Source organism: Lissotriton vulgaris, chromosome 2_1 (genome assembly GCF_964263255.1).
Source record: "Lissotriton vulgaris chromosome 2_1, aLisVul1.2, whole genome shotgun sequence".
NCBI classification, from domain to species: Eukaryota; Metazoa; Chordata; class Amphibia; order Caudata; family Salamandridae; genus Lissotriton; species Lissotriton vulgaris.
The window spans coordinates 1,004,954,347-1,004,973,969 of NC_141687.1; the positions used below are offsets into that span (position 1 = coordinate 1,004,954,347).

The following is a 19,623-nucleotide window of genomic DNA, read 5'->3' on the forward strand; positions in this document are numbered from 1 at the left end:
TGGAGGCTTCTTCATGCTTTGATTATTAGAATGGTTCTTTTAGTCATGGACCTTTCATGTTTCCTCCACCAGACTGATCATTTATCTGTAGCTTTTGGAGCAGCAGGTCAATGTAGGTGTCCTCCTTGACAACAAATAGGCGCATTGAATCTACTTTTGCTATGGCATATTCTTTGGCAGACACTCCTCTCCGACTCGGGTGTCAAACCAAGTGCTACATACCTGAAGTCCCCAGACTTCTGCAGAAGTAAAGAACTTTGACCACTTCCCCTTAAGGTTAATCCTTAGTATCAGTAAATGATGATTCATACCTGACACCTTACAATTTTGCTCATCATTATAGGATCTAAGATTTAAAGAAGGATGGCAGTAACATTGGATTTGGCGTGCTTAGTTGAATCCTGTTATGAATTTCTTAAATGATTTATCATATTAAAGTAAATTGGCTTGCAGTGATATTTGCTGTTGTCTGTTTCTTTGAAATGGAGTGTGTTGTTGCTTTGGTATTCCTCATATGTAATGTCTGGGGTGAGGATAATGTCTTGAATAGTTTCTGCCATCTTCTTTACTCCCAGTTCGACTCCTCTGTGCCTGAGTCATTAAGTCCCACCCACCATCGCATGACAATTCAGCCTTTTTTTCTAGGCTTGGTATATTAGTTTCCTGAAGTGACCTTGTCTCGAGGAGGAGACATTCATCTCATAAGTAATGACTGGGGTGGATATGTAGGACTAGTAGTATTGAAGACTACTGGCACATAATCGGTAAAATATTCATTTGCTTGCATCTGCTACTAAGATTATGTACTTTCTTATTTGTAACGTTTTATGAAGTACCTCATTGTTGTCCTATGTGACACCTGTGAAATTTTCCAGTTTATTTTAATCAGTTTTTCTCTGCATTACAAGAAAAGTTTCTCTGCACAGAAGGTGTAGTTTTCAGTCGAATTGACTAAAACCAAGCTGAAATATTTATGAATAATGTTTATCTTTATCTTTACATTTAGTGGAGTTTGTCTGTGCACAGTGGCATGGAACAGGAGAAAAGCACTCATGTCCTTATTTACCAAAAGTGTGAAGTCTGAAACTTCAGATTTCTGGACTCATAAGGGTACAGATGGCCAACATTTTTTTTACTGGCAAATGTTTGTCAGGTTACATCTGGAAACATTTGTCCAGGTGTTTGCTTAGAAAAAGTTTGTGAATTAGATTTTCTCGTTAGAAATGATCCTGATGGTATTTTTTTTATGAGAAAATTGTCAGTACTAGTACAAATGTATTTGCTAATAATTGCTTTCTTTTCTTTTATTCTTCTTCAGGAAAAAGTGTTTTCAATGTCGAGCAATTGTATCCATTCCCTCTACTCACGTTTGAGTCTGTTTCATACCATTTTCCACCCCTCACATAAGTACATTTGACATATTTTGCACAGTGGGAAGAGAACGAGACCAATTTGTGTACCTACGTTCTTATGAATGTTGGCATGTTGAAGTTCACAGGTGTTTCCTCCATTCTTAACAACCCCTCCCTGCACACTCTCATTGACTTACTACCTTGTAATTTATCATAAGGATAAATTGATTTGCGGCTGCAAAACAACTTCTCTGAAGTGGAGGAGTTATTTTACATTCTGAAATAAAGCTAGTTGCATCATGTATAAGTCTGACCTACAAATGTAAATATATTTAAGAATCAAGTCCTCATTTTTCCTACTAAGTATTTGTTATGCAGAGCATCTTTGTTAGAATTAAATAAATACATGTGCAATACACGTCATGGCGAAGTCTTGAGTAAGCACAGACGTGGCAAAGCAAAAAAATTGCAAACTACAGATCTTTGCAAAATTTGAAAAACAAGATCCAGTTTGATCACTCCTACGTCCTTTACGAATTTGAGTACACAAAAATACTTTTATTAGGAACTGCATCAAAAATAAGGACTTGTCTTTGCTCGCAACAAACACGTTTCGTTACTATGTATCTCTGTGTAATTTGATGAATGTAAACATGTTTTATAGTCTGGATAGTTTAGAGCATATCTGAACAAATTTGGTCAGGGCCAGCGTTATCTCTGGTGGCGTGGCGCCGGGTGTGACAGTGTTTATTGGCGCCCCCCAATGACCCCCTTCTTCACGTATTCCCTCAATAGTGCACTTTAACAGTGCCCCTCAAGTCTCCATAACCACTCTTTCTTTCATCCTTTTTTTTTTGTTTTATAGAACCACTCATACTAATTTAAGGTGTCAAAGCACTTTACATCACATACACATTACACAGAGACAATGAATCATGTGTGTAAATCAGTGTATAGGAAATGTTACATCAGAGAGAAGACTACAAAGTGTAAGTTTCACATGTCATCCTGCTCGTAGACTATAGTTTAAGAGTGCTTGGTCTAGAGAAGCACAAACTCAGAATTTAAAATGTATCACCATGGTTGGCTTTACTAATAAGAATTTATTTCTACCCAAGTGAACCCTTTTTGCAACATTAGGATAATGAAAGACTTCGGGGAAAAAATCAAAACGCTCTAGTCTATACCTTGCAGTTTGCATGTAGCTCTTTGATGACAGTTAATAGCTCATTGTTCTATATTAATATTATCCCCTTCACTGCGGCGGCTATTCAGCCGCAGTGCTAAGGGGGCGGGCGGCCGCGCGGCGCCCGCATGCTGGTGACGGAACCGCTCCGTCACCAGCCTCGGTTGAGCTGTGCTCATGACGGAGCGGTTCCGTCATGGCCCGCCCCGCCCCGCTCAGTGGAACGTCCAGCGCAGGCGCGGAATTCGCGCCGCGCAGGCGTTCCGAGCGGGCCATGACGGAACCGCTCCGTCATCAGCACAGCGCACCCGCAGCTGATGACGGAGCGGTTCTGTCGAGTTAAGGTTATGGACTTATAAACTGTAGGGAACTAAAGGAGCTCTCTGACAGAAGCAGTAACACACTGACCTATTTACATTGTAATCTGCATGGTACACCTGTACAATTTGTGCATATTCTAATGCAACCCCTTTTTTCCAGAGAAGCAGCTCAGAAAATTCCCTTGTTGCAATGGATTTTTCTGGTAAAAGAAGTCGGGTAATAGAAAATCCATCTGAAGCGCTTTCTGTTGCAGTCCAAGAAGGTTTATTGTGGCGGGTAATCTTCGTTTTATGCCTATTTTTATTTCATTATTATTTCCTTTGTTTTAGTTTGTGGAACACAGAACCATCAAATGTATTTTCTTTTATAGAGGAAAAGCTGCACACGTCTAAATATGCATGGCATCCCAGCAACACCTCAAAGTTCAACAACAAACATAGGTACAGTACATCCCATAAAGAAGATTGCATGACTTTACAATGATTTGGAAACAAAAAAGTTATCATTACTAATCATTATACATTATTAAAACATTGGAATGTTGGGAGCTCCATTGCAGACAATGGAGTGCTCCCTGCTTCTACGGGCCGGTAAAGGCCCACAGAGCCACATTCCAATGTTCTACAAAAGGTTCTCGAAGCTCAAGGGGATTTATATTCCCTCGAGCTTCGAGAACCCTTTGTTTAATTTGTTAGAACATTCGGCCCTCTAGTGGCAGAATGTTCTAATAGCCTTATAGCCCTTCGTAGCAGGGCTATACCGGCAATTAAAGTCCCGCTGTCTCGTTAAAGTCCCCGATTCAGCGGGCCTTTAATAGCCGGTATAGCCCGCTACGGCGGGCTATAAGGCTATATTGTTGGACATCATTGTGAAATGCAAAATATTGTTGGTTACAACTACAAGACTAGGGATTGAAGGATTGGTAAAAAACACACACACATACACACACATGTATATATATATATATATATATATGTATATATACTCCCCATCACTGACATTTTAGAGCATTATGAATAGATCACAAAATGTTGAACCTTTTTATATTACACTGGACACACCTGTTGTAGTCCTTTTCTTTGTACGAAATTGGGGCACATAAGGCGTTATCTGATTAATCAAAATCCATGACTGGGGCTAATCATCAAATCATTACATTTACATAAAGTTAAGCCCATTCGGCTGCACAGGGAGACAGAGAGTGATTTAGTTTTCAGCTTGTTCAGGTTATTAAAAGATTAAAGTTTACAAAGTAAAACCCTTTAGACCTGGCATCCTTGGCGTGGTTTGTTCCCTAACATTTTTCTCACAGACCTCCTATTTGCTGACATTGTTTTTGCTGGCTTTAGGACTCTGTGCACTTTACAACTGCTAACAAGTGCTAAAGTGCTTGTGCTCTCCTCAGAACATGGACGAATTGGCTTATACCCAATTGGCCCATTTAAATTTACTTGTGGGTCCCTAGTAAAGTGACCCTACCTATGCCTAGCTCTGGTAAATTAAATGCTGCTACTAGGCATGCACACTGATTGTGCAACCCACGTAGATAGTACTTTAAACATGTCTTAGGCCTACCATTGCAGCCTGTGTGGTTAGTTTTAAACCGCCATGTTGACTTGGCATAATAAATCTTTTGCCAGGCCCAAAAAATCCTTTTTATCACACATAGGCCCCGGATAGCTTACATGGCAGGGTTCATTGTATTTAAAATGTTAGACATGCTCTTTTAAGCTTTACAAAGCTGTACATGTCCAGGTGGTGAATAACTCTCAAATTCATATTTCATTACTGTAAGGTCTACCTCTCCCATAGGATAACATTGGAGTTACGGCATTACATTTAATACGCTGTAATTTCCAAATGGGAACATGTACCCGACTCATGTTTGGTGTCCTTGGAATGGTAATAAGAAACCCTAACCTATAATGAAGTCAGATTTTAAATTAACATTTTGAAAATGCCACTTTTAAAAAGTTGTCATTTTCCTGCCTTACCTATTTGGTGCCTACAGCCTGTCTCTGGGTCACATGACTGGTTATAGTTGTCAGGATTCATCGAGTAGCCACTGTAGTTACCTCAGGACAGTTATCTAAATCCCTGTCATGGCCCCGCTCTACACGAGCCAATGTGTGGTTCCCTTGCTCCTCTGGTAAACTGAGAAATTCCAGAGGTAATTCGAGTCATTGAACTAGAGCACTGATAAGATTGTATATAATTCCCCTCCCTAAGATGGCTGCTCAATGTCCCATTTAGAGGAATCGAGAGGTGCCCCCTCTAGTGGGCTTCTGGAAGGCGCGCGCTTCTAACTGCGCACTTCAACGAAGATTCCGTTCGAGAAGCTTTTCCTTGCCGCTGCTCCGCGTCAACTATTCATGACGGGAGAATTACAGCAATTATAGTAGATAGTCAGAGAGTTATAGGAATTGGGTTTACAGAGACTTTCGTAAGATAAATTCCTTTCGTGCGCTCTCACAGCTCAGAGAGGCACCTCAGTCCTGACCAAGTTCCCGGCCGCTGTCCAAGAGTGGTGACAACTGTCAACCAGATATCAAAGCTGTTTTCCTGTGAAGACGTGTTTCCTAGAGTACTCGACAGGACTCGTCAAAGTCAAGTATCCAACCGAAGAGATTCCAGAACTCTACAAGTAAGGTGTTATATCTTCTCGTCAAGTCAGCAAGTACAAGAACTATAGAGTCCTGCATTTGTATCTTCCCCCGGACATTCCCCCTTGCGATTTTCCTTTCTTTTCCTCCCCCCTTGTACCTTCCTGTATCCTTTTGCGTGCTACGGAAAGTCTGTTGAACTCTTTCTTGTACAACTGTCAAGAAGAACACCTCTTCATAGAACCCCCGAGACCAAGTCTGGCAAAAGGCTTCACAGGTACAAGTTCAGTCAGAGAGAGAGTGAGAGAGTGTGGGAGGAATTATCTGGGTAGAGATCTTAATGTTCGCATATGTCTTCACTGCAGGAAGCTCAGCCAGATAACAATACACATTATAGAAGAGAGGCAAATACCTGGGCAGAAACTGGTAGGACAAGTTTTGTTTACCTTTTAAGAACAGTCTGCGTAGTGAAGGAAGGTTTGTGGTATATTCTCTGCCTCTTTCCCTTCTGTGTATTAGGCACCTTCAGAGTTGACGGCAAGAAATTTAGCAGTCACTAGAAGAAAGGGGTGCCAGTCGAAGTACAGGCATTCTCTTCTCTGTCCACTTCCCCTTTCCCTGCTGCTGGTGGTCTTGCTCTTGAAGGGAGGGTACCGGTGGAAGGGTGATTGGGACATTCGTCAGTACTGCCCCTGCGAAGCGTTGGAGCACCAGGACATCGTGACAATAGTTGACAGTTGGGCTTTATGTGTTCCTCCCAGACAGCCTCAAACAATAGGGAGCTTATCTGTGCCTGGATGGGCCATCACTGGCAGAATGGAAGGAGGGAGCCGGGCACATGAATAGGTTGTGTCCTGCCTCCACACAAAGGGCTACATATCATTTATAGTTAGTATGGATCCAGGGCAAGAAAGGTAGGGCACCTGTGCACATCAAAGGTCTGACTCTAGACACTTCTTCCCACTTCAAAGGCACAACTAGGTATAAATATTGTATATTAGACACCAACTTTTCAGTATACTTCTGGATCTGTGGATAGAAAGATTACTGAGCTGCTGAAAGGACTGTTGCTCTGAAGGGTGGCCGGTGGAGCGAGCAGCCATCTTGCGGGTAGAGAAGGGTGGCGGGCTAGTTGTGGGAGCATTTCTGATTACATAAAAGAGCGTGTCAGGGCGCTCGCGCAGTACTAGAATCTCCTGAGGCGGAAAGTCGGGAGAAGTGTATTTTAAACCTTTGCATTACCTAACTTGCACTGTTTGCTCTATTTTAAAATCGTCTTTTTTTAAATACTTTTCACAACTGTCAGGCTGTTTCACACATTCCCCCACTCACCTCACTCAGCCGATCGAGGCGATGGGCGGTGAGAACACCTGACTACCCCAGAGTCGGCCGGTGGAGCGAGCAGCCATCTTGCGGGTAGAAAAGGGTGGCGGGCTAGTTGTTGGAGCATATCTGGAATCTCCTAAGGCAATAATACGGGAGAAGTGTATTTTAAACCTTTGCATTGCCTAACATGCACTGTTTGCTCTATTTGCTCATTTTTGGAATCTCCTGAAGCAGAAAGCCGGGAGAAGTGTATTTTAAACCTTTGCATTGCCTAACATGCACTGTTTGTTCTATTTTAAAATCATCTTTTTTAAATACTTTTCACAATTGTCAGGCTGTTTCACACATCCCCCCCACTCACCTCACTCAGTCGATCGAGGCGCTGGGTGGTGAGAACACCTGACTACCCCAGAGGTGGCCGGTGGAGCGAGCAGCCATCTTGCGGGTAGAGAAGGGCGGCGGGCTAGTTGTGGGAGCAATTCTGATGACACAAAATGAGTGTCAGTGCACACGTGCAGCGGACGCGCGCAGCGGGTGCGCCACTGGTGCGCTGAAGACAAGCCCGTCTGCGACCGTCCTCACCCAACCATAGGCGACAAACCCTGCCTGAATGGAGGTAAATATTCCCCCTGCCTCTCGTATTTCCTACTCTGGCAGTGCCTTACGGAGGCTCAGAACGAGGGAGCCAGACAATCACCAGATCCACCTGTGTTGTCTGCAGAAATTCCCTAGCATACTGGAGGGCCCAGTGGCTTGTAGTTATTGTAAATTTCAAGGTCCCCAGATGTTTGCTGGCCCTTAGATTAGGAACAACCTAATGGAGCAATCTGAGAGTGGTCTAAAGTGCATATTATATGTGAGATCACTTGCATAGCACCCTTTTGAAATCTGGGACATGATCTCATCGAACATCCCAGACATATGTTTTTTTACGGAAACATGGTTAAATTGCACTAACTATCCACTGATTGAAGTGGCTATTCCTGAGTACACCTTTTTGCATGTGGATAGGGAGGAAAAGACAGGTGGCAGGATAGCGGTAGCATTTAAAAATCATCTTTCAATAAATTGGATTACCACACTAAGAAATGATAGTATGGAACTAGGAATTTCCAAGATTACAACCTCACCTACAGACAGCTAGAATGGAGCCTTATTATATCGCCCCCCGGGCTTAAAGACCAATTTTGCGGAGAAATTGATCAAATTAATTGCCATGCACGTGCTTGCTGAAAATAAGTTCCTCCTATTGGGGGATTTTAACTTCCACGGGGAAAACCCAATGAGCCTGGAGGTGAACAAACTCATGTCCACGCTTGATATGCTTGGCCTGACCCAAAGAGTGACTGGTCCAACCCAAATCCCCGGGCACATGTTAGATCTTATCTTTTCTAACATCGACCATCTAACATGCAGCAACCCAGAGCCTCTCACATGGTCAGACCATGCTATGATCAGTTTTGTCATCAATATGTCTTGCCCGAAGACTTCAACCTTAAGCTCGGGTAAGAAACATATTATGCTTAGGCCCTGGCGCAATCTTTCAGTTGAAGCCTTTTGAGGAGGTTTTTCAATCAGAAATGGGGAAAATGGAGATGGGAAATGAGCTAACGCTGGAGGAGTTCATCACTGCCTTGGATGCAGTGATCCCTAAAAAAAACATGGTTCAGTCGCAAAGCCACCCATCAGCCCCCTGGTACGCCAGCGAGCTTAGAACGGAAAAGTCCAAATGCAAAAGATTGGAGAGAGTCTGGCACGTCAGTAAAGCAACACAAGATAGAACGCAGTATAAACAATCCCTGACCACTTATCATCTCAATTTAAAATTGGCAAGACACCAATTTATCATTAACCAAATTGAAGGTGCCACTAATGCCCCTAAAGCCCTCTTCAACATAGTAAAATAATTTGTGTCTCCTCACGCTTGCAGGCAATCCCCCATAGAAACTCAAGACTTTTGTAATCAGCTAGCAAGCTGCTTTCAAGAAAAGATCATTAGAATCTACGCTAACGTTCCATCTGAAATTGCGCAAGTTGTTGATAGCCCTAGCAGACACATGGATCTGGAAAAAAGGACAGGAAGTACTTTGGACTGTTTCCACCCAATCACCCTTGAGGAAGTTTCTAAAGCACTTGCCTCAGCTAAAACGGCTCACCAACTGATCTCTGTCTACCCAAGATGAGGCTCTCTTAGCCACCAGTTGTGCGCCAGCTATTCTCCAACTGTATAACTCATCTATACAATCTGGGAATATTCCAAGAACATGGAAGGAAGCATTCGTGCATCCTACCTTGAAGAAACCAACGGCAGACCCACAAGAACTCGGCAACTATCGTCCGATCTCTCTTTTACCTTTACTGGGCAAGGTGCTGGAAAGCATGATCAATAAACAACTAAGTCAAGTCAAGTTCAAAATCCTTTATTCGACTGTCAGAAAAGCAGTCATAAAAGCACAAAAATACATTATTATACAATTCATGCAGGATTTATAAAAACACACAATTTTATATAAATTAGCAGTTCACAAGAGAGTTAGAATGCGGTAAGATTAAAATGCAGCAGGCCAATGCAAAATGAGAATGAAAATGCCTGTTTAAGACATGATTTCAGGTTTAGTACAAGTCATCTAGGGATCAACCTTCCATGCTTAATCTGAACTTCCTGGCTGTTTTTAAAAACTTGCAGATAAAAAAGGTACTGTCATCAGGCAGCATCTGAAGATATAAAAGTGCAGGCTTAATCTGTACAAAGTTCAGCTTTTTAAGCAAGGGTTTTAAAAACATTTGTCTAGGACTTGAATAATAAGGACATAAAAATAAAAAGTGAGCCAGATCTTGCGGAGACATATTGTCGCAGCCGCAAGCTGGCAACACTTGGCCTTTATGTGCTCCACTTGGCACAGCTAAAATCAAGTGGTAGAGACCAAATCGGAATCTGCTCAACAGAAAGCGGTCGTATCTAGAAATGTTCCATGATAAGTATGGTTCACAGAACACACCTGTCTTTGTTAATGTATGATTCCTAACACTAGACTTCTTCATCTCAGTGTCTTCCCTGGCAAGTTGTCGTTTTAACATGAAAGTGTTTTTTCCAAAATCAACATCACTCTTTGTAACATGCTGTGGTGTTAAATATAAGTCCAATCTACCCAGGTCTTTGCAACAGTTTTTAATATAGTTCATCCAAGGTATTTTAAGATGTCCTTCCCAGGTGAGGGCTTCAGCGAGGATGCTGTGCGTCAGGGGTATAAGTGCATTGCGCCAACAGTTTAGCCAGCAGAGTAATGGGTTTGCAGCAATTCTGTCTCCTAGGTACGGAGTGCCCAATTCCTCATGTACAGAGAAGTTTGCGGTGCTTTTGGGCAAGCTCAGAACCTGTTTTAAAAAGTTATTTTCTAGTGTTACCAGAGCTTCTACTGATGCGAAACCCCACAGCTCACTCCCATAACATGCCACCGCTACACTTTTTGCCTGATATAATTTCATTATGGCGGACACTGGGGTGTTACCTATTTTACGTGCAAAGTCCAATATCCCGAAATTGGTTCTTAATAACTCGCCTTTCTTTTTATTTATAGCAGGGCTCCAAGAGAGTTTGTGATCAAATAGTACTCCCAGATATGAAAAAGTTTTTGTTAACGGTATGCTTTCTCCGTTGACTGAAAAGGGATATCGTTTTTTGGGGTTTTTTCCGACCGTCATAATAAAAGATTTGGAGTTATTAATATTCAAATCGCGTGAGGTCATGAACTGGAAGAAAGAACTCAACAGCTTTTGAAGTCCTAATGCGGTTCTGGATATCAACACGGCGTCGTCCGCATATAGTAGGACCGGCACCCCTGTTTTCCCAATACGAGGGTAATCTGTGTCAGTTTTTACCAAATGATCCTCAAGTCCATTGATGTACAAGTTAAAAAGAAAGGGTGCTAGAATACAGCCCTGTCTGACGCCCCGGTTAATATTAAACTCTCTCGTGACTTTCAGGTCTTTTGTGTACCGTACATTGGCACGTGTGTCATTATGTAGGTCGGCCAGGAAATTGATTAGATTATTTTCTACACCCATGTTTTGCAGGATTTCCCATAGTTTGCTCCTCTCGACACAGTCGAAGGCCGAGGAAAGGTCCATAAAGGCCATATACAACGTTCCCTCTCTGGCTTGGGTGTATTTACCACTTATTAGGTATAGATTCAGACATTGTGTAGTTGTTGCATGTCCCGGTCTGAATCCATACTGCACTGGGGTCATTATGTTATTTTGCTTGGCCCAAGCATTCAGCCGATTTAGAAGAACCCCTCCCACTACCTTCGCAACTGAGTTTATTAGGGAGATCGGTCTGTAGCAGACGGCTTTTGTTCTGTCGCCCTTTTTGTAAACCGGGACGATAGTGGATGCTCCCCAGGATTTAGGGGCTCCCACTTCAACCCCGGCATTGATGACAGACGTAAGAATTGGAGCCCATAAGGCGATGTTGGATTTGAAAAGGTCTGGTGGGAGACCATCAGGGCCCGGTGCTTTGTTGCTAGAAAGACCAAGAATCCCTAATTCAATTTCTTTAATAGAGAAATGTAGAGGGCTGCATTCGGGGAAATGAGGTAATTTTTTTGACTGTGGAGCTTCACTCTTAAAGATAGATCCGAAATGGGTGATCCAGTCATTCTCTGGGATGACTGTGCCGAGACTCTCAGCGGTCGGGTCGTCAAAGAGAGGTTTATTAATTATTTTCCAGAACTTTGAGCTATTGCCCAAAATAGAGGGGTCGAGCAGAGATTCCCATATTTTAGTTTTTATAGATTTTTTGCATGAGGCAATTGCATTTTTGTAGTCTGCTCTGAGGGCCTTTACCAATGCTAAGTCTCTTGGTTTACTTTTGAGAGCAGCCTTTAATTTTCGGTTGGCAGAGGAACAGGCATGATCAAACCATCGTGGGTTGTGAATATTCGGTCCCTTGGCATTGACAGTCAGAAATTTTTCTATCCTTCTAGTCACCACAGCAAAGGCAGATAGAACGCATTCGGGTGAGGCAGAGTCTGTGGCACAGAGCTTGAGTTCAGGTTCACAGTCTTTGGTGACTATCTCATACAGCTTGTCACTATTTACCAGGTTCCACTTCAGGCGACGGTTGTTGTTTACTGGCTTAAGTATCCCTGGATCCTTGATATTCTTTCGGAGTATGGAAGAGTCACATTGTAGCTCAAGATGTAAGGGATTATGATCACTATGAGTGCTCATAAGGATATCAAACTTAAGAACCAGTTGGGCCACTTCTGCAGAAAGAAGGATATGGTCTATGATGGACCCTGACTCAGATCCTTTATAGGAGGGATTTTCATAGATGAAGGAGTCCTCTTTCAGAGATAGTGCCAAGGTCATATTCGTGGAATCCATTAAGGTGTTTAGTTTTGATCCACGGTGGCAGTGTGTGAAATGAAGACCTGTTTTAAGATCACAGCCCAACGATCCCAAGGTTGTCAGAAGAGGGTTACCGCAAATGTGCGTATTGAAGTCGCCGAGGAGTATTTTGTCCTGTGATAATTTAGTCCAATTTTCAGCTAGACAGTTTGCAAGGTTGTCGATATTGCAATCACTTGGGTTTGCAACAGAGTTATAGAAATTAATCAACGTTATAACTTTTTTCCCCCTTTTGAGTGTAACGATCTGGGTACTCCTGCTATCCAACTGCACATGATTAATCAGCATTTTAAGGGACAGACTGATAAATATTGCCAGGCCCCCCTTTGCCCTACCACTAGGTGAAGGGGATGCGTGGACAAAGAAACTTTGGAATCCCTCAATGAAAGTGTTGCCATTTATCAGCCAGGTTTCTTGAAAACACAAAATAGTGTACTTCCTGACAAAGGCCACCCATGATGGGTCGTCGATTTTAGAGGCCAGTCCAGCAATATTCCAGGATAAAATTTTGATGGGGTTTGAAATAATCTGCTCTGCTTTGAGATCAGAGTTTATGTTAGAGAGGGAGTGCGGTTCTGAGGTGGTCCCTGTCATATACTTAGACCTTGGATTCTCAGGTAATGAGTAAGATTGTAAAGCTAAGGTCTTAGATGGACTACCTACTTCGATCACTGACGGAGCATGAGCTTGATGTACTCGGGGGCTGACTGTGTAGCTCGATGTCGTTGTAGAGGTGGAAGTTACTAGGCAGGCTAGATGGGGGGTGGCTATTTTCACTGCAATAATATCATTTTCTGAGAGATTCCTTGTTTTAACAGAAAGAGTTTCAGGGAAAGGATCAGATGACAGTCAGTCAACCTCGTCCAAATGGTCGTAGTTGTAAAGAGCATCATATCTATTAGCAGTAGGAAACCCGTATTCCTCGAATTGAACAGTAACAGGGTTATAGGCGCGGTAAAGACCGTGCCTTTGCCGTACAGCTGTTTCAAATGATTGCTGGTTGTATACTTTGGGTCCCCATGGTTGAGTGTATGGATGGAGATCTAAACCCACTGGGGTATCAGGTCTGAGTAGGGCAGGGGCCGGCCAAGATTGGAGATTAGGCTGTGTCTTATGCCATCCTTCTTTAGTGTAGTTATGTTTGGTTTTGTTCCTACGTGAATCTGAGCGGGCTGGGTAGAAATAGCTCAATCCCATAGTCCTAATCAGGCTACTTGTCCCCAGGCTCCTCCAATCTGCGATGAATTTTGCCGGTCCTAGATATTTAAAGGTGACCACGATGCAGTCACCATCTGTAGATTTGAAGCGAGTGCCCACCCACTCTACCCTTTTGACTTGGTGTATAGTTCCTATTATATTTTGAGGGAGGGGCCTATGTATGGAAAGCCATTGCATGACTTTATTCCTCAATTCCTCCCGCGTTTCCTCCCTGTTATCATCAACTTTGGGCACCCCAATCATAACTATCGTATAGGGGTTGGCCTGTGGGGGAAGGTTGATATGTAATAGTGAACTCGTAGTGGAAGGTTTGGTAGGATGAGCTCCTGTTTCTTGAGTATTATTTTTAGAAGACGCCGTGCAAATCTTATTCTTCGGTGCACCTATGTTTGTATTAGGTGAATGACCTTCTGTAGCCCACTCACTGGCCTCGTCATCCTCCTCAATTTGGTTTTTTGGTTTATTGGTTGTAGGAGTCGTTATGTTCACAGTAAGTTTAGGAACTGTTTGAGACTTTATTGTTTGGTCTGTTGTAGGTAGGCACTTTGACTGTGGTTTATTTTGTTTTTCTATGTTCTTTACTGCATTGCCAGTTTTTTGGGAATTTTTTACATTAAGTGTAGTTGATGAAGGAACAAAAAGAGAGGGCGTGTTAGTTGAGTTGAGCAATCTAAGAATACTGGAAGATATGTCATTTTGGGTCCTCTCAAATTTACTCAAAGCCTTTTCTAAGGTATCTATTTGATGACTAATAGGTTGAAGGAGAGTTTTAATTAGAGTTTCAATCTCTCTCATAAAAGGGAAACTCGAGGTACTCTTCTTATCAATATGTCCTGTTTCCTCATTAACTACAGGATTTCCCAAATTGGTCTTAGCTTTTCCATCTGGGTCGTATAGATCTGGGGAGGTTGATAGGGTTCCCCCGCGTTTTGGTCCAATGGGTTCCACTATACCTTTCTTCTGCCACATGTCTTTAAGTGATCGTTTGGGTTTACTAGAGGGTAGGTGGGTTTTCCTCGTAGGGAGTTTGGTTCTAAGCTTTTTCCGTTTAATCTTTGGCGATTTATGTAGTATTGGTGGTTGTGATTCTGTTAAGACAATGACCGGTAGGACATTTTCCTCGGTCCCATCCTCCGATAACATGGGGATATCCATTGACTGCTGGTCATTTTTTGCGCTGTTAGATATGGCCATAATACTGTTATCCTGATTGTTAACTAATAACTCCAAGGAAAAAGAGTTAGAGGGTTTTTCTTTAATATGTGAACCGGGTAACTCCGAGAAAGATTGTGTGAGTAGAGACTCCTGGGATGAGATAGTGTCATCCATATTTTGATCATCAGAGGTAATATGAGAGGACAGGTCAGGGAAACATAAGTTAGGTGTCAAGGAGAGTCTCCTCTCAGTGTCCTGAATAGCATCCGCCACGACATTGATGGTTTTTTGGAGCATTTTATCTATGGCGGTTATAGTGGGCAATGGTGTACTCACTGTTTTTAGTCTGCTGGTAGATCTTGTCGCCATCGGTGTTTTAGTTATTTTAGACATCGTTGAACAGTGGTTGCAGCCCCTTTGCTTTTCAAGGGTACTGGTTTGGAAATGAACTTGGAATGGTGGCCCGTCCCGGCCGCCTCAGGCCCCTGAGGGCCACAGAGGGCCCGCCCTTTGCCCGGGCTTAGCCCGGCGCTGCCCCGCGCGCTCCCGCGATGCGGGTGTTAAGGGTTGCTTTTAAGCGCCTCCTGGCGCGCTCCGCCTCGACGCGACTTCCGGTCGCGGAGGCTGCTGGGAGGTGTAGTCTTTCCCTCACCCCCACTCGGCGGCAGCACAGTTGTTGCGAGGCTGCGGCGGGGGGGGAGGTACTCGACAATGGAGCTGCGGCAAGGTCGGCGGCAGTGGTGGTGGTGCTCCTGAATGGCTCCGCTGACAATGATAGCGACTCTGCTCCTGGTGAGTTGTCAGGCTGTTTGATTATTTCCCAGCACTTTGAAAATTAAGGGCTGCTTTTAAGCGCCTCCTGGCGCGCTCCGCCTCGACGCGACTTCCGGTCGCGGAGGCTGCTGGGAGGTGTAGTCTTTCCCTCACCCCCACTCGGCGGCAGCACAGTTGTTGCGAGGCTGCGGCGGGGGGGGAGGTACTCGACAATGGAGCTGCGGCAAGGTCGGCGGCAGTGGTGGTGGTGCTCCTGAATGGCTCCGCTGACAATGATAGCGACTCTGCTCCTGGTGAGTTGTCAGGCTGTTTGATTATTTCCCCTACTTCCCCTGTTCCTACTCAATGTGTCAATAATTTAGGGCTAAAACTAGACCAATCTCTATCTATGAAAGACCACATTGCCACGACGACCAGCTCATGCTACTATAGCTTGCGCCTGCTGCCAAAATCCTCCCCTTTATGCCTACTAAACATCATAAAACCTTGGCCCAGTCTATGGTCATCAGCCGCCTGGACTATGGCAACGCCATGTTGGCAGGGGTAGGAGAGACCCTGCTGAGCAAACTGCAGGTGATTCAAAATACTGCAGCTAGGATGGTATTAATCGCCCAGTGTGCGCCGCATCGGCGCCCTTATTGCGAGTACTCCACTGGCTAACAGTGAGAAAGAGATCGTTCTTTAAGATCTGTTGTCTCACTTACACAGCACTTAATGGAAGAGGTCCCAAATACCTCGAAAAGAGCCTCTACACACGTACCTAATAGAAACCTTAGGTCCGGGGCGCGGGGTCTCCTACAAGTACCACGTATAAGGCTGTGTCGCTCTGGAGATAAATCTTTCTCGTATCTAGCGCCAAGATACTGGAATGAGCTACCAGATCCCCTTCGCAAAATTGCTATTTATAGCACATTTAGGAAACAGCTAAAAACCTTCCTATTCTAATTCCTATTCTAATCTCTCTTGTCTTCTTTTCAGTCTCAGGAATATTTCTAGTCAAGCGCTGAGACGCCCCCAGTTGAGTCGAGCGCTATAGAAGTATATATAATATAACATAACATAACAAGGGCTGCTGACCTGCTGTGTTCATCTGCTTCCTGCTTCCCTCTTGTCTGGGTGAGAAGGACTGGGCTTGTATCTGTTGTACCTAGGACCCCAAAGTGACTTCAAGGGTGTTAGATCTGTCATCCTTAGGGTGGTCTTTTCCTGAACATTTTGCCGGCTTACCTCCTCTTTCTGTTGTATCTTCTTGGTGGACTTAGGTCTCTGAGCACTTTACTACTGCTAACCAGTGCCTGTGCTTCTCTCCTAAACATTAAACATCCGTGTGCACACAATTGGCATATTTAGTTTACTTATACATCCCTTGAAAATTGATATACCATAAACCCAGGGTCTGTAATCTAAATGCTACTAGTGGGACTGCTGCAATGGTGGTGCCCCTCACACAAGTAGCTTTCAAACCTGTCTCAATCTCGCCATTGCAAGGCCTGTGTGTGGAGATTACTGCCAATACAACGTGTCAGTTAAAATCACTTGCCAAACCTAAAGCATCCCTTTTATTATACAAGTTACCCTTAACAATTGGCTGCTTGAGATATTCCTCTCCTGTGCTGAGCCCTAATAGAATTGGGTGTGGTCATGACAACTTCAGCTCGTCATGAGCACACGAGCACTGTGCCTCATGACGGGCTGAGCGCGTCATGAGCACGGAAGGGGTTAAGGTAGGCCCTAGGTAGCCCACCGGGATGGCGCTGTGTAAGTAAAATGTAGTGCATGTACTTTCAAGTTTTAAATGTCCTGGTAGTGACAAACACCCATATTTGTTTTTCACTACTTTGAGCCCTATGCCTTTTCATAGGGCAGAATTGGAAATTCCTTAATATATTTTTTAACTGTAATTCCCAATTAGAAAGGAGCAGCTGCCTCATGGTTTATATATTTGTAATTGTAATGATACATCCTCTTGACTGGTAAAGTTGGATTTAACATTACTGTTTTAAAAATGCCACTTTTAGAAAGTCAAAATTTTTCTGCTCCTACTGCTCTGTGTGCCATGTAGCTTGTCTCCAATACACATTTGGGGTAGGTGACAGCTACACATGGCGCATTCCCTATAGACAGCCCCAAACACAGTAAGGGTGGGTGTGACAGATAACTTGTGCATTCACCTGCATTCTTATAGCTCTTCCTGGGCAGGAAGAGAGAGTGGGAGCTGACCCTTACACCTGAATAGGCAGTGTCATGTTTCCTACACAAATTGCTGATTACCGCCTACTGGTAGTCTGGAGCCAGGGCTAGGAAGAAAGGAGCACCTGTGCACTTCAAGGATCTGCTTTGAAGTAACCTCCACTTCAAAGGCATAGCTGGAAATAAGAACTGGGGCTCTTACCCTACAAAGACAGTACACTATTGGGTCCATGAAGAACTCTGCCAGGAGTTATGACTGCTGTGCTACAAGGATTGTCATTCTGCTTGACTGCTGCTCTGGAAGAACTGCTTTTTTCTGCTTTGCTGGTCTGCACTACTGCCGTCTCACTTGAACTCAGAGGGACTCCAAGGGATTGCTGACTTGCCCCCTGTTCTGAAATCTCAGGACCATCAAGGAGTTCTTTCAACCCCGCAATAGCACCAAGACTCTGCCATCTGGGATTCGTGCACTGCCAAGTGGTACCAATCCAGTCCTGGGCCCTTGAAAGGTGATTTCAGCTGTCCAGAACCATTAACATCAATGCAGTGACGGCTTTGAACTGATTGAAAGCGATGCATTTCCTTCGCCGCTGACACAGGAGCCGATCAACAACATCACTTTGACAGACTGTGTGGATCAACAGTGAAGAAAGTAACCTATTTAGGGCCACCTGGTCACTAATGACCACCACTCATCCTTCCCTACTAAATGAAGAGTCGGTCAGACAGTAGAGAATACAAACTAAAAACTGTTTATTCATATATACTCAGAGTGGAGCCCTATCTTCTCAGTAGCTTAGAGTGCTACAAAGGGAACTGAAAATGGCAGCCATAAAGATACATTATGTACTTTTCGTATCAAGCAGAAACAGGCCCACAGTGGAATTCTCCAAGCATGTGCTAAACAGTGAAATACAAAAAAAAGTTTCACATTCTCGTATCTGACCCAAACTAACAAACCAAAGTCGTTCCATCCTGGGCACTCCACCAGACAAGTGGGAGAGGGCCTCTATCTAGAGGGAAAGGTATGTGCTAATATGAACTGTGCACTCATTACTGAAACAAAACCTAAGTGAAGAAACAAAACTCAGAGGGGAGTTTTTCCTGGAATTGGATGAGATCAGTTTCGAGCATCCTGAAATGGTGCCTAAAAAGAAAATGGTGCAGCGAATTCTGACTTACATGAAGCATTGCGTAACCATAAACAGTTTCTATTCTAACAGACCCTCCTTTTAACAAGAGCTAAAATATTTTCAAACGGCAAAAAAAGGAAACCAAACTACAAACAGCGATAATAATCCACATTACTAAACAGTTATGAGCACTCCATACCATCAGCATCAGAAAGTGAAACAGCGGAGAGGGAGGAATTCTCGAATATTCCCTCATTGATAATAATCAGATCCTCACTATCCTTTTGAATCATTATAGAGCCATTTGTGTCATGAATTGATATCTTCTGTTTAGGTGTGAGAATAGTGGGACAGTAGGAGCAGCAGAAGGGAAGACACTGAGTTGGAGCACAGCAGAGCACCAATACGACAATCAGATAAATCACTTTTTCAAGTGTTCAGCCCGAGCTGGCAAAAATAGACCAATTCCAATGTCCACTCTGCATTCCTTTGACATTTTCAAGGATATCTAAAATTTGTTTGGTAATATTCTTTTCCATATTCTTGATCCCGACTACACACTGATCACCATCCACTGCGCATACACCACCACTCTCAGCTAGAATAAAATCAACTGCATATCTGGTCTGTTCGAATATATTTGCATACTCTCCAACTGAGTAGTATTGCCACGCAAACCTGCTTCTGTGGTATTCGATAACATTTACAGCTTACACTCAAAATATTCTCTAGCATTTTCACCCCTGGCCATGGAAGTACCACCCAAGGTGAAAATTTAAGAAAGGATGTATCCAAAGTGATCCCATTACTGTAATTATTGACCTCTATATCAGTCACTCCCTCACAGAATTCTTTAGTCAGGGTCCTTTTAACCTGTCGTATGTTAGGCTTAGCATATTTACAAGTTACACCCAATGGGTAATACCATTTCAAGAGCTACATCATCTGTACCA

The 19,623-nt window shown here is 43.5% G+C and overlaps 1 protein-coding gene across 1 annotated transcript in view; it reads left to right on the forward strand.

The window, feature by feature from the left end:
• The window catches only part of GRB14 (growth factor receptor bound protein 14), a 708,169-nt gene that overhangs the window by 571,245 nt on the left and 117,301 nt on the right, over positions 1-19,623 (forward strand). Inside the window, exons 9-10 of the mRNA XM_086956601.1 lie at positions 3,019-3,135; positions 3,230-3,299. Of these exons, the coding sequence (XP_086812727.1) occupies positions 3,019-3,135; positions 3,230-3,299 (187 nt within the window). The remainder of the gene's footprint in view (positions 1-3,018; positions 3,136-3,229; positions 3,300-19,623) is intronic.